Source organism: Sminthopsis crassicaudata, chromosome 3 (genome assembly GCF_048593235.1).
Source record: "Sminthopsis crassicaudata isolate SCR6 chromosome 3, ASM4859323v1, whole genome shotgun sequence".
Taxonomy (NCBI): domain Eukaryota; kingdom Metazoa; phylum Chordata; class Mammalia; order Dasyuromorphia; family Dasyuridae; genus Sminthopsis; species Sminthopsis crassicaudata.
Genome location: NC_133619.1, coordinates 73,495,748 through 73,508,097, shown reverse-complemented (window position 1 = coordinate 73,508,097; position 12,350 = coordinate 73,495,748). Strand labels below are relative to the sequence as shown.

Below are 12,350 nucleotides of genomic sequence, written 5' to 3'. Positions count from 1 at the left end.
TATTAGTCATTATTATTTTGTCCTTTCCTGTTCAAAGAGTATTCTCTTTAAGGAAAGCAGAAGAAAAATAAGAATTAAATAGTCTAATTTCTTTGTACCATATCTCATTCTTGTCTCATCCACCCCAAACAATGCTATTATCTTTTTGTTCTTATTTCCTATACCAGAACAATAATCATTCCTATTTTTATTATTTTATTTAGCTTTCCCGGATGGCTAAAACTCATACCTAATTTTATTACTTCTAACACTGTTCTTACAAGACTGTGTCATGCTTTTGCATTAATTTTACCATTATCTGCTCTTGCTTTCATCTTCTGAATAAGGCTTTTAAAGATCTAAGTTAAGTAGGGGGATTTCCTGTGCACTCACATCAGTCTCTTCAAAAAGCTTCCATTTTTTCCTTATTATCAAACTGATTTTCTTTGGGTCTTGAGAATTCCATTCTTAAGGGTTTTCTATTCTTCCTAGGCTGACTTTCATGTTTCATTCTTTGGGATTTTTTCTACATTCTAAGCCTCAGATCATATCATGTGATCCATATTTTAATATACTCTTCCCTTTTATTTTAAAATGAAACCACATTTTTATTTACTACGAGATTCATTAAATACCTGCAATCTCAGTCATAGTTTTGTTTAGATCAGCATTTAACACAATGCCTGCCACATATAAGGTGCTTAATAAATAACTAACTATTGATAGATGTTTGTTATTTATTGATATTGAGAGAAGAAATGGGAGAGGAATAGGTGAAACAACTTTTGCAGCTCTTTTAAATATCTGCTCCAATTTTCTCTCCCATTGGATACTGTCTACCTCTTCAGGTTGCCACAGTTTTGATGACCATCTGAGCTCCAACCAGGAGGGGGCAAAATATAAGAATGTAGTGAATCTGGGAGCAATTAGACAAGGCATGAAGAGATTTCAGTTTCTGTTAAACTGCTGTGAACCAGGTACTATTCCTGATGCCTCCATCCTGGCAGCTGCCCTAGATCTGGTAAGTAATTTTAAGGTTCTAACCAATCTTTCTCATTTTCCAAGTGACACTGTCAACTGAGATTAGCACAAATAGCAAAACCCAAAGCTTTCTTTGCATGTCAAAGCAAAGAATAGGCAAAAAGAGTAGCAAATGAAAATATTTCAATTTAGCTAAACGCTTCTAATTCTTATAGCTACCTTCTACTTTTGAAGTATTAAGAATTGTGGTATATTGATAACAACAAATCTGGGAAACAATAAATCCAAAATTTTAAAACTTGGAAAACCTTTATGACAATTTTTGTATTTTTATAAACTAAGGCATATGAAAACTTTGTAACAAACCAGTACCATATAAGACAATTATAAGTCTGTAGATATCACTTCTAGAGATGGCAGAGGACTAAGACATCATAAAAGTTATCTCATCTTCCCATTTTATAGAAAAGGAAAGTATGGGTCAAAGAGGTTGAGCAAGGTCCAGGTCACAGATAGTAAATAGCGGAGCCAGTATTTGAATTCAAGTCTTTCTATTCTAAATTCAATGCTTTTTCATTTCACCATCATCATTCACAAAATGACAGAATCTCAGAACTGGAAAAAACCTCAAATGCCATCTAATGCCCCCTTTACATGAACTCTCCTAGTGCAGTAGAACTCATAACTCCAGAGGTGTCCCATCCCATTTTATATCAAAGCCAAGTCTATCTCTTAGAAACTTCCATTCATTATTCTTAGTAGTTCTTTGTGACTTCTACTCATTGATTTTCTTGTGCTAAGCATAACAAGTCTTAATGGTTCTTACACATGACAGTCATACTTGAAGTCAGCTATGTTTTTCTCCCTAAGATTTCACTAAGCTAAACAATCTTAGTTGCTTCCATGGATTTTTCTATGGCATAGTTTCCCTACCATCAAGGCTGCCCTTTTCTGTTTCGTTCTTTCCATATCATACCTAGAATTGGAGACAATGTTTCAGTATAGTCTGATCAGGGCAGGCTATATTTTAAAGGGGAAAAATTATCTTTTTGAAGGTTTTTTAAATTTTCATCATTCTTTCTTGAAAGCATGCTTTATTGAATTAAAAAAACAGAATCATAAGATTAGAAGAGCCTTTGAAATATCTAGTTTATCCATCTATCTCCAAGCTAACTAGAAGTTAGACAGTCTCAGTGACTGGGATCTATTGTCTTAAAACTTCTTTCAGGTGAGAAAGCCAGGTACCAAAAAAAAACTCATTTTCTAGATGTTGGGTGACTATGGATGGGTTCTAACAGTGAAATTAGGCCAGGAATACTTATAAGGGCACAAGCATGGTGAACCTAAACTAAGGTATAAGGCTGGGACTTTGTCACAAGCATTGAGGTAAGGGCCTAATCACAAAACCTAATCACAAAATTAGAGCAGGAATAGAAACAGGCTTGGGTTATATATTTGTGGGTCCTTCTCTTTCCCTTGCCAACTAACCAAATTGGTCCCAAAGATTAGAATGTGGTTAAACCTACAGATGAGGAATTATATCCTCAAAAAAGCAGAAAGTTAGGTGTCTTATTTATTCCCTGATTGATTTAAGTAAAGCTCTATTAAAACTCTTGACTTTTAAGATAGTGGAAGATTACATATAGCCTTTAAACATAATTCAAATTAAGAAGTATGGAGTAACTGAATCCCTAATCCAAAATACAACTATATTCATGGAGTCTTGACTAATTATAACTGAATTGTTTAGCCAATTTTCCTTAATGCAAAGCTGAGTTGATCAAATTTCAAATGTGGATTTCAGCCTCTGTTTTTATGTTTTTTATATTTTTCTTAGGCAAAAACTTTCAAAGCCCTATTTTAACTATTGATAGAGGATATCTACATATAAGAAAAATATTGAGAGTTCACTCAAAGTATACTTAATAGCCATATACCTGTGGCTCTCAAAAACATAGATACCAGAATATGTTGTTTGCTAAATAATTTACTATTGTACTGTTGTTCCCTGTCGCTCAATCTAAAGGTCTGAATTTGAATAAACATAAAGTTATTCTTCGCATTTATTTTAAATCCAAAGTTTAAGCATAATCTTTTAGATGAAGAAAATAATTTTCAATATTTTATTAAAAAGAAAAACACCAATGACATTTTGCTATCTTAGTTATATAACCAACATTTTTTTGTTAGAAAAAAATTATTAATATGCTTACAAAGAAAAAATTCTGTCAAATAACAGAGTTATAAAAACATAAGTATATACAGACTTCTGAAATGTTCATGTTCAAAATCTATGCAAAGGAAAAGCTTTTTATTTATTTCAAATATTTCCCCTAGCATTGTTGCCATGACAACTGACAAAAATTAGGGATAATCAACTCTAGTTTTAGGTTCAGCTCAGCCTCTTTTGACTTTTTTTTTGTTAAGAAATTAACAAGAAATGAATGTAATTCCTCTCAAATACATTGATATTTTTGAAAGGACCTTCGTTATTGTCAAAGCTTTATATATATACACAAAATGAAACAGTATTACATAAAAAGTCAAAAAATAATATTAAGTATGAGAGCATCTTTTTAAGTGTCTTAAGTTTGAAAATTCCTCTTCATTTCCTGATAGAAAATCTGAGTATTACCTTCATTTTACAAATGAGAAAACCAGTTTCTCAGAGAGTACAGTATCCTAGTTCATATTCCTAGTAAGTGTCAGATTCAATACTTCAATTCTGATCTTTTTATTCTAATGTCAGTACCATTTTGCTAGATCATGCTGCAAAAATCCACCATATTGGTAATAGTCACCACAAATATTATGTCTCTTTTTCTCTCAAAGTTATCTGTCAACTACAATATTGCTTTTGACCACAACTGCTCCAGGAGTGGATGGGGGAAAGGAAGCCTGTCAGATACCTGGTGCTTCATACAGGCAAAGAACTCAATATAGATTAAGTAATAAATATGGAACCCAAATTTGTGCCTTGCAGCAGACTTGGAGTCAATACATTTTTTTTTTTGCTGCCATCAGTGATTTTAAAGTAGATTAGCATGCTGTTCTCATTAAAACAGGAGCCTACTACATTAGATGTATTATATCATTTTAGTTAGGAGGTCAAAAAGATCCATGTAACTGCCTAAGGGATGACATCTAAGATTGGATTTTACATAATATAGTCTTGTTCATCACTGTACTCTGGCAATAAAGGATTAATTAGTGCCTATTTTGGTGTTATAAACTTAAATATACTTTCTCAAAATGGAAAAAAAAATAGAATTCTGTTCCATAAATTCCAATTGGTAACAATACTTGCCAGAAATCCCTAGCAAAATAAAGTAAGAATTAAAATATTTCACAATTTTCTGCTTTAAAATATTGTGGAGACATGATCTTTCCATTTTTAAAAAATGTTAATTTCAACTATTTCATTCTAGATAATTTCTCACTGGAGACTAAAGGCTAGAAAATTGGTTTGCCACATACCAAACATCACATAGAAATCCTCAAAAACTTCTCAAATTTATTTTTAATTGATTTCATCTTTGCAAATAAAAAGGGGACATTTCTCACAAGAATGACACCTGCCATTCTAACTAATTGTCATGTTCATCATACATTTACTATATGCAGTTATAATATTTTAAGAGAGCAGGATTTGACACACTTTAAAATAAGCTATTAAAACAGGATTCTGCTGTGCATTTCATATAGTGCTTTAAAAAAAGTAACTAAAATGTTGCAAAATTTTACCAAATTCCTAACAACCTATTCCCAAATAGATTGAGACTTGCTAAGAGAAAAAGGTAAGTCTATAGAAGCAATATTAATTAATTTTCTTTTTAAATGATAAGTTAATAAAGTCTACTTAATGTGACAGTCTAGTGATAGCTTAGGTTCATTTCCTTGTTGAATTAAAGTTTAGCATTGATAGTTTCTTGAAAGACTGTTCATTATTTTGTGAAAAAATAAAGCCCATAGAATAATGATTTCTCTATAGGTTTATAAGAACTGATGCTTTCCTATTTGAAGTGAGACAGTGACTTCCCTCAAAACAATTTCCATAGATTTCCTATTATTTCTCTACTAGCCTTGAGCAGTATACATAAGTCTTTCTGAATTCATTATCTACAGCTTATTTGTCACATTTTCAATGTGAAGTCACATCTGTCAATTAAAAAGAAATGTAGTAGTCTCATGTATTTACCAAGGAATCTTTCCAGTGACACCTTCTATTAGTCTCCATATTGTCCTACATCCACATAATATGTGATTGAGTATCAAGGAGGCAGCTTTCTGCAAACTGTTCCAGATACTTCCATGATTTAATACATTCAGAAAAAGAAATCGTCTAACATTTTCCTCCTCAGATCAGACTATTGGGGAAAATATAACACATTTCTGTGAAAGCCAAAGTTCCAGTTCATTTCAGAACTGTTATTTTCTAGGTCCTTGAATTATATAGAAAGCTGTTCCCAGGAAGATGAAAATTAGTTTCTCACTGGGTTGATGAGGCTTCTGTGGTTCAGCCTGCACCAGTCTGACTGTGTCAGCATGGCCTCAGAAACTGACTGTAAATGTAATTAGGCCAGAAGATGCATAATGCTCTTTCCACAGAAATGCCTGGTCCAACTAGATTGCAGAATATCACAAATGTGACTAAAATGAATCTTGACTTTAAATGATATGGATGACCAAAGTCTGTAGTCCCTCTTCTTTGAATTAAAAAGATATTCTCTTCTCTGGAAATATCAATTAGTGCCTTTCAGAAAACTGAAATTCCTCTTAAGATTCAGTGACTTTTTCTTAGGTAACAATAAAGTATTTTCTTAAACAGCATCTGCAGGGAAATGTGAAAAATACCTTCCACTCATTTGTTTTTGTTGCAAAATTTAAGAGATGACAGTGGAAAAATAAAGAGGAAAGCTTGAAATTTAAAGTCCTTTAGTTTATAAATGTTTGAAGGTAAAGAACTGTATTGCATAATGATATTTTTAGACATCTTTGAAAATTCAACTAGATAACTTTAATGAAAGAGGTATTTTTCATTTGCTTGTTAAGTTCCCCCCCCCCTTTTGTGCTACTCTGGGGATAAGAAACCATTCATTGATGGAATACAAGCATTCAGGTGGCATCAATCCAATACAGAGAGGAGATGAAAGGAGAACTGTTTTCAGGAGATAAGTTTAAAAACTATGACCTACTCCTACTTCAAAATAACATGCAAAATCCTTCTTTTGGGGAGCAACAGTAGAGTAGAATTTTTGCTTTGGTGTTTAGTTTTAATTTTCATTGTAGTAACCTGTGGTTCTTTTCAGCTATGCAACATTCGCCTGATTCATTTCTCTCCATTTGTGATGTGTTTCTCTGTGATGTCAATTCATCCCTGTCCATTCTGTCATATCTCCATCTTTCTCTTGCTGCTTCTTCAGATTGCACTGCGTGTTAAGAGGTAAGATCTATCAAAGGAGGGGAAAGTGACTTATGTTTAAGTTCAGGAAGAATCCTCTCCAAGGATTTCCATTTTTCTGCCTGAAAACCAGCACTTTGACTCAACTTTTTGTGAGGATCTTATGAAGACATTAGTTCCATCTCACTCTTGAGTGCCTCATTTCCTCCTCTGCATACTCTGAGTTTTAAATCCATGTTATGGACCATCTGCTATTCTACTAGACCATGCATCATAATCCTTGCTTTTGCACCTTGACTCTCTCCATATTCTATAAAATAACATGTATGCTTCAAAGAAAGGGAAAAGGATATCTCTATCAAACATGGCTTCATTGGCTATAAAGCACCAAGATGCTAAGCGTCTCACCAGTCCTCTATAGAAATGTAATAAATAGTACAACCTTTGAATTGTGTGATTATTCCTTAATCACAGTATCGTAGGATTACAGAGTTAAAGCTGAAAGAGACTTTGAAGATCATTTAATTCAAACCTGTATCTTTACAGATGAAAATTGAGGGTTAGAGAGGTCAAGTTTCTTGTCCAAGATCACACAAAGAGTAAATGTCAGAACTGGGATTTGAACTCAAGTTCCCTGGCTCCAAAACCAGAACTTTTTTCACCAAATAAACTGCCTCACTTCTGAGATAATGTATGTAAAAAAATCTTTGCAAATCTTAAAGCACTGTATAAATGTTTTAAAATCTTACAATTTCATCTATCTACACAGATAATTAAATACGCCAATTAAGTGTCACATTTACCTCACTGCAAACTTCATTAAGATCAAGTATTGTATCATTAAGGGCATATTCTGTAGCTAAGATGGAAATGTCTCTATTCTATCAGTAAGTTTGGATTAGAAATTCCTCAGGATCAATTAGTAACAATACCTGAGTTTTACTTTGTGAAATTCCTAAGAATTAAGAGCTGGTATTTTTAACAACTTGAGTATATTGCCCTGACTTTTTTCTGCAGTAGTCACCATTTTAGAAAATAACTGTTTTCAAGGGTTTTTTTCCTAATGGGCTGATGTAATCGGCATCTAATAATTACCTGAGATCCAAAGCTAAGGTCATCCATTCTTCATTCAGCCCTTAAATTTCTCATCTTGTTATCTTTTTGCCATCTGAGAATTAAAAGAAAGTAAAAGCAGAATCACTATTGCATGGATTTGGATTGGGGGAAGAGAGCCCACTCATTAATTTTAGAAGTCAAAATATCCACCTCATAATATTCTCCTCCTACATTCATCTGAAAAATGTTCTCAGGATCCCAGTCAACATGCATTAAACCAGGATTTCCAGGTGATAGAAGTATGCCATATTAAAAATAAATGTCATTTTCATTGCCCTTCAAGCTAGCATCTTCTTTTTTTGGTGAGACAATTGGGGTTAAGTTACTGACTTCAGAGCTGGTGCTGTAACCACTGCACCAACTAGCTGCCCAAGCTAGTACCTTCTTAACCAGTTGTTCAAGGAAAGTGATTGGTTACATACAGTTCAAAAATTTGTCAGCCTCCTAGTCAAATAAGTCAAGGTGAAAAAAAACCCACAAGGTATAATATCCAATATTCCTCTTTTTCTAGTTGAGAAGACTAAAGGTTGGGGAGGTTAAGATACTTAAAGAATTTTGTCTAAGGTCACAGAGGTAATCAAGTATCATATGTGAGATTTAAAACATTTCCATTGCACTATTCTGTTTCTCCTTTGATACAGATGTGTCCATGTCTAATATTTTATTTTGTAGATATATTGCCCCATGAGATAATTGTTTGTTATGTGGAATCATCATCATACTCCTAAAGTTAGTCCCTGAGAATTGTCTTAAACCTTGTACATGCAATGCAGTTGGTGACATATTTTTTAGAATTGTTTGTTTGCTTTATTTGTGCATTCTTAGTCAATCCTTTAAAAAATTATGACAGTTGGTAATGTACATAAATATGCTTTAGTCTCATAAAGAGTATTTCTGAGCATTATAAGAAATAGTTATTGAGGAAATTTTGGGAAAAAAACTTTCTACTTTCTCAAGTGATCCAGTGTAACCATTATACTATCATAAAACAAATTCTAAAAAATCATGTTTCCCACATTTAGCTCCACCGATAAGTGCTCTAGACTTCTATCCATAATTCTGTATAAAGCAGGGAGTTACATTGTGCTTTTCCACATAGTAGGTGTTCAGAAATATGCTGATTGAGGGAGGTAACAATTCATCACTGGACTTCAGAGTTATGAAAGTTTATAACTCTTACAGTAACTTGACTCAATTAGGAAGATATCTATAGAGTTGTGTTCCAAATGCATACTGTTCTTGTAGTAAAAATAGAGGAAGTCACTAGATCAATCAACCTAAAAAATGTTAGAGAATTCTTTAAGTAGGTGTTATGTAGAGGAGAAGATGGAAAGCCAAAAATAGGAAGTCGAAAGAGAGGAGAATTGTACAATATAAATGAAAGCTAAGACAAAAGAAGCAATGGGAACACCCCAAATGCACAATATATCTATATATGAGATACAGTAAAAAAATAGAAAGGGAAAAATGTGAGGAAATAGCTACAGAATGATACTAAAATGCCAATAAATGACAGAAGAGGTGGTAGGAGATATAAGAAAGCAAAAGAAGATAAACAATGGGATGACTGCAGAAGAAAAGTCATAAGAGAAGGGAGAGGTCAGAACAATGATAAAAAATGAATGGTATATTCACTATTGAAAGGGAAACAAACAAGCAAAGGAGGAACTAACAAACAAAGGAGGGAAGGAATGAACAAAGTAAGGAAGAAGGGAAAGAATCCTCTAAACTATTCATTCTAAAACTGTATGTAAAAAAATATCTTAGTCTAGAAATTAAAGAACTGTGCTTGGTTTTTTATTTAATTATTTTAAATGTATTCCAATTCTACCTATGGCCTAGGAAATATTTCCTATTAAAATGTTTCTTATAGGAAATGCAAATTAATCATAATTGAATTTAGGAGAGAGAGGGGGAGAGAGAGAGAGAGAGAGAGAGAGAGAGAGAGAGAGAGAGAGAGAGAGAGAGAGAGAGAGAGAGAGAGAGAGGAGAGAGAGAGAGAGAGAGAGAGAGAGAGAGAATAGCATGTTGGACCTGGGATTTTGTTTCAAAGAATTACCAAAAAAATAGACTAAATCCCTTCTACTTTATAATCCAAAAATATCACCCAATTTTTCTATCTTCTCAGATATTTTACCTAATTACTCATGGATCTACTTATTGTGACAATTTGTTGCTAACTAGAGATAGAACATAAAAATCACCATTTTAAAAGAGACTAAATAGTAATTTGTTTGTTAAGTTTTTTAGTTCTTACTGCCTTCAATTAACATCTTATTTTTTTAATTATTGTGATGTGATAAACTTGTAGGAAGAACTTCATATTTCATCATCCCTTGAAGGATTATAGTGTCTTTGGTTCTAAGATCATAGCAGAGCTTGTCTGAGTTGACATTCTGAGATTCCTATGTACATCCTTCTCTCCCTCCCCTTCCCCCAATCTTAACACTGCCTTTAAATATATATATATATATATGTAATATTTCCAACAACAATTTATTTCCCAAAATTCTTTGTTTCCTATGAATTAGATATTTTCCAATTTTAATACATTTAAAAGTCATTGCTTACATCTTTTGTATTATTCCTATAATAAAAATAGACCAATTCATCCCAATCTGTTTTCTAACTGGCCAGAAGATATATTTTGGATCAACCAGGTGGTAATGTTATGATAATTAGGATGAGTTTGATCATATTGTTTGTAACATATATTTCATAATGTGTATATATAGGCTAATATGATTAGTAGAAATAATAATAACCATGTTTATATTTATTTTAAACTTTGCAAATTGTTTTACATACATTATTTCATTCACAATTAACAAAAGCCCTATAGGTAAAGGAATTATTATTTCTATTTTACAGATAAGGAAACTGAGACTAAGAGAGGTTAAGTGATTAGGTCTGGATTATAGATATATCAAGTAACAAATACCAGATTTGGAATCCAGAATTTTAAAATTAGTCTCCATTTCCCTATGTTGCTCTTCATGATATTAATGGCCACATCCTTCTGTTAAAATAACAAAAACAATAGTGGTATCTTACATATATAGTATTCAACAATTTATAAAGCACTTTAGCATATAGCATCTCATCTGACTCTTAAAACTCTATGAGGGAGACTGAGAAGGTATTAACCCCATTTCACAGATGACTAAACAAAGTCTCAGAGGCCAAGCAAACTGAATAATAAGCTTCAATGGAGTGCAGCCAATAACCTTTTGTTGAGTGGGACAGTATGAATCTTATTTTTATTCACCTCACACAAATTGAATTAACTGGAGGGAAATTAAATGCTCTAGAATTTTACTAAACTAAGGACATAAAGGACTAGAACTAGAGTGTTTGCCTGCTTCATGAGAAGGATCATTCTTTCTCCACATATTCAGTGAAACCCAGCACTTTCCCACATACCTTGATTTGCATGCCAAAGCATGACACAGCTGCCCCCTGAATGTACAAAAGTGGGTGGTGGGTGTGGATATATCTTGTATTGGTGAGCTATTTCTGAAATCAACGAGCTCAAAAGCAAAATCTTGCTTGAAATTTTATTCTTCTTGATCCAAAGTTCTCAAGCCTGTGGACCTCATGCCACTGCATTAGACTGACATCATTTTGGAAGTCCAGTATGAGAGTAATGAAAAATAATGGAGGTATATAAGTAAGTAGGTTAAAAACAATCATTTGTTCATTCTGAGGCCCTCCCAAAATTACTATTTCCCAAATGGCACATTTATTTCCTACTTGGACAATTGGATGTTCTTTGCTTTAATCATCTCTGATTTCTTTATTCCTTCCCATTTGAATCAGGAAGCTCCAGTCGTGGCCAGGGCAGCGCTGTTTCTGGAGTGTGCGCGCTTTGTTCATCGCTGTAACCGTGGCAACTGGCCTGAGTGGATGAAGGGACATCATGTCAACATCACGAAGAAAGGCCTTTCTCGAGGCCGGTCACCAATTGTGGGCAACAAGCGGAACCAAAAGTTACAGTGGAATGCAGCCAAGCTCTTCTATCAATGGGGAGATGTGAGCCACAGTTATTTCTTCTCTTGTAAAAATGAGTGAAATTGAGTAGTGAGGACTTCTTATGGAAGTTACATTACATTACAATTTTAAAATTATTTTCCCTAATCATTAAAATATAAAGTCAAAGGAAAAATCAAGTGAGGACAGTCTTTGAGTTCATTCTATGAGAATTGGTATAGTGTTTATTGCAAAAAGAAGTTGGAAGATTAAGATTAAAATTCCAGATCACCACTAAATCTGTGGTTTGTGGTATCTGCCTGAAGCTTAGCTTCCTCTTCATTGAAATAGAAATATTAATGCCTGCCCTGTCTCTTTCTGATAGAGTTGATGCAAAGATTGTGCTGCTAGTTCAGACTTAGAAAAGATTCCTACAGAAAAAATTCCTGATTCCTTCTAGTCTAAACTCTTCATTTTAAAGATAAGGAAACTAGAAAGTGTTAGGAAGTGTTAACACTTCTAGCTGTGTGACCCTGGGCAAGTCACTTAACCCCAATTGTCTCAGCAAATATATGTATATATGGAAACTAAGTCCTACAAAGTGAGTTACTTGTCTAAGATCATATAGGTAGTTAAGTATCAGAGGTAGGATTAAAACATAAGGCCATTGCCATCTATTATACCCATTTTCTCCCATCAAAGAGACCAGCCTGCTCCTATACTATCCTATCACATCTTTGAAAATGTATCAGTTTTAAAATTATTAACTATAATAAAATACCTGAATTCCCTTAATAATTCATTCTAGTGCATCTATTAATATTTCTGAGAATATAGAAGGGTCTTTTTTGTCCAAATTTCTCCTGAATCATGCCCCAAAAAGCCAAATATAATAGGATTTTAC

At 33.3% G+C, this 12,350-nt stretch overlaps 1 protein-coding gene across 10 annotated transcripts in view; it reads left to right on the top strand.

The window, feature by feature from the left end:
• The window catches only part of UNC80 (unc-80 homolog, NALCN channel complex subunit), a 218,502-nt gene that overhangs the window by 77,811 nt on the left and 128,341 nt on the right, over positions 1-12,350 (top strand). For all 10 annotated transcript variants that reach the window (XM_074298820.1, XM_074298825.1, XM_074298823.1 and 7 more), the window contains exons 22-23: positions 828-1,000; positions 11,297-11,509. In XM_074298820.1, coding sequence (XP_074154921.1) covers positions 828-1,000; positions 11,297-11,509 — 386 coding nt within the window. The remainder of the gene's footprint in view (positions 1-827; positions 1,001-11,296; positions 11,510-12,350) is intronic.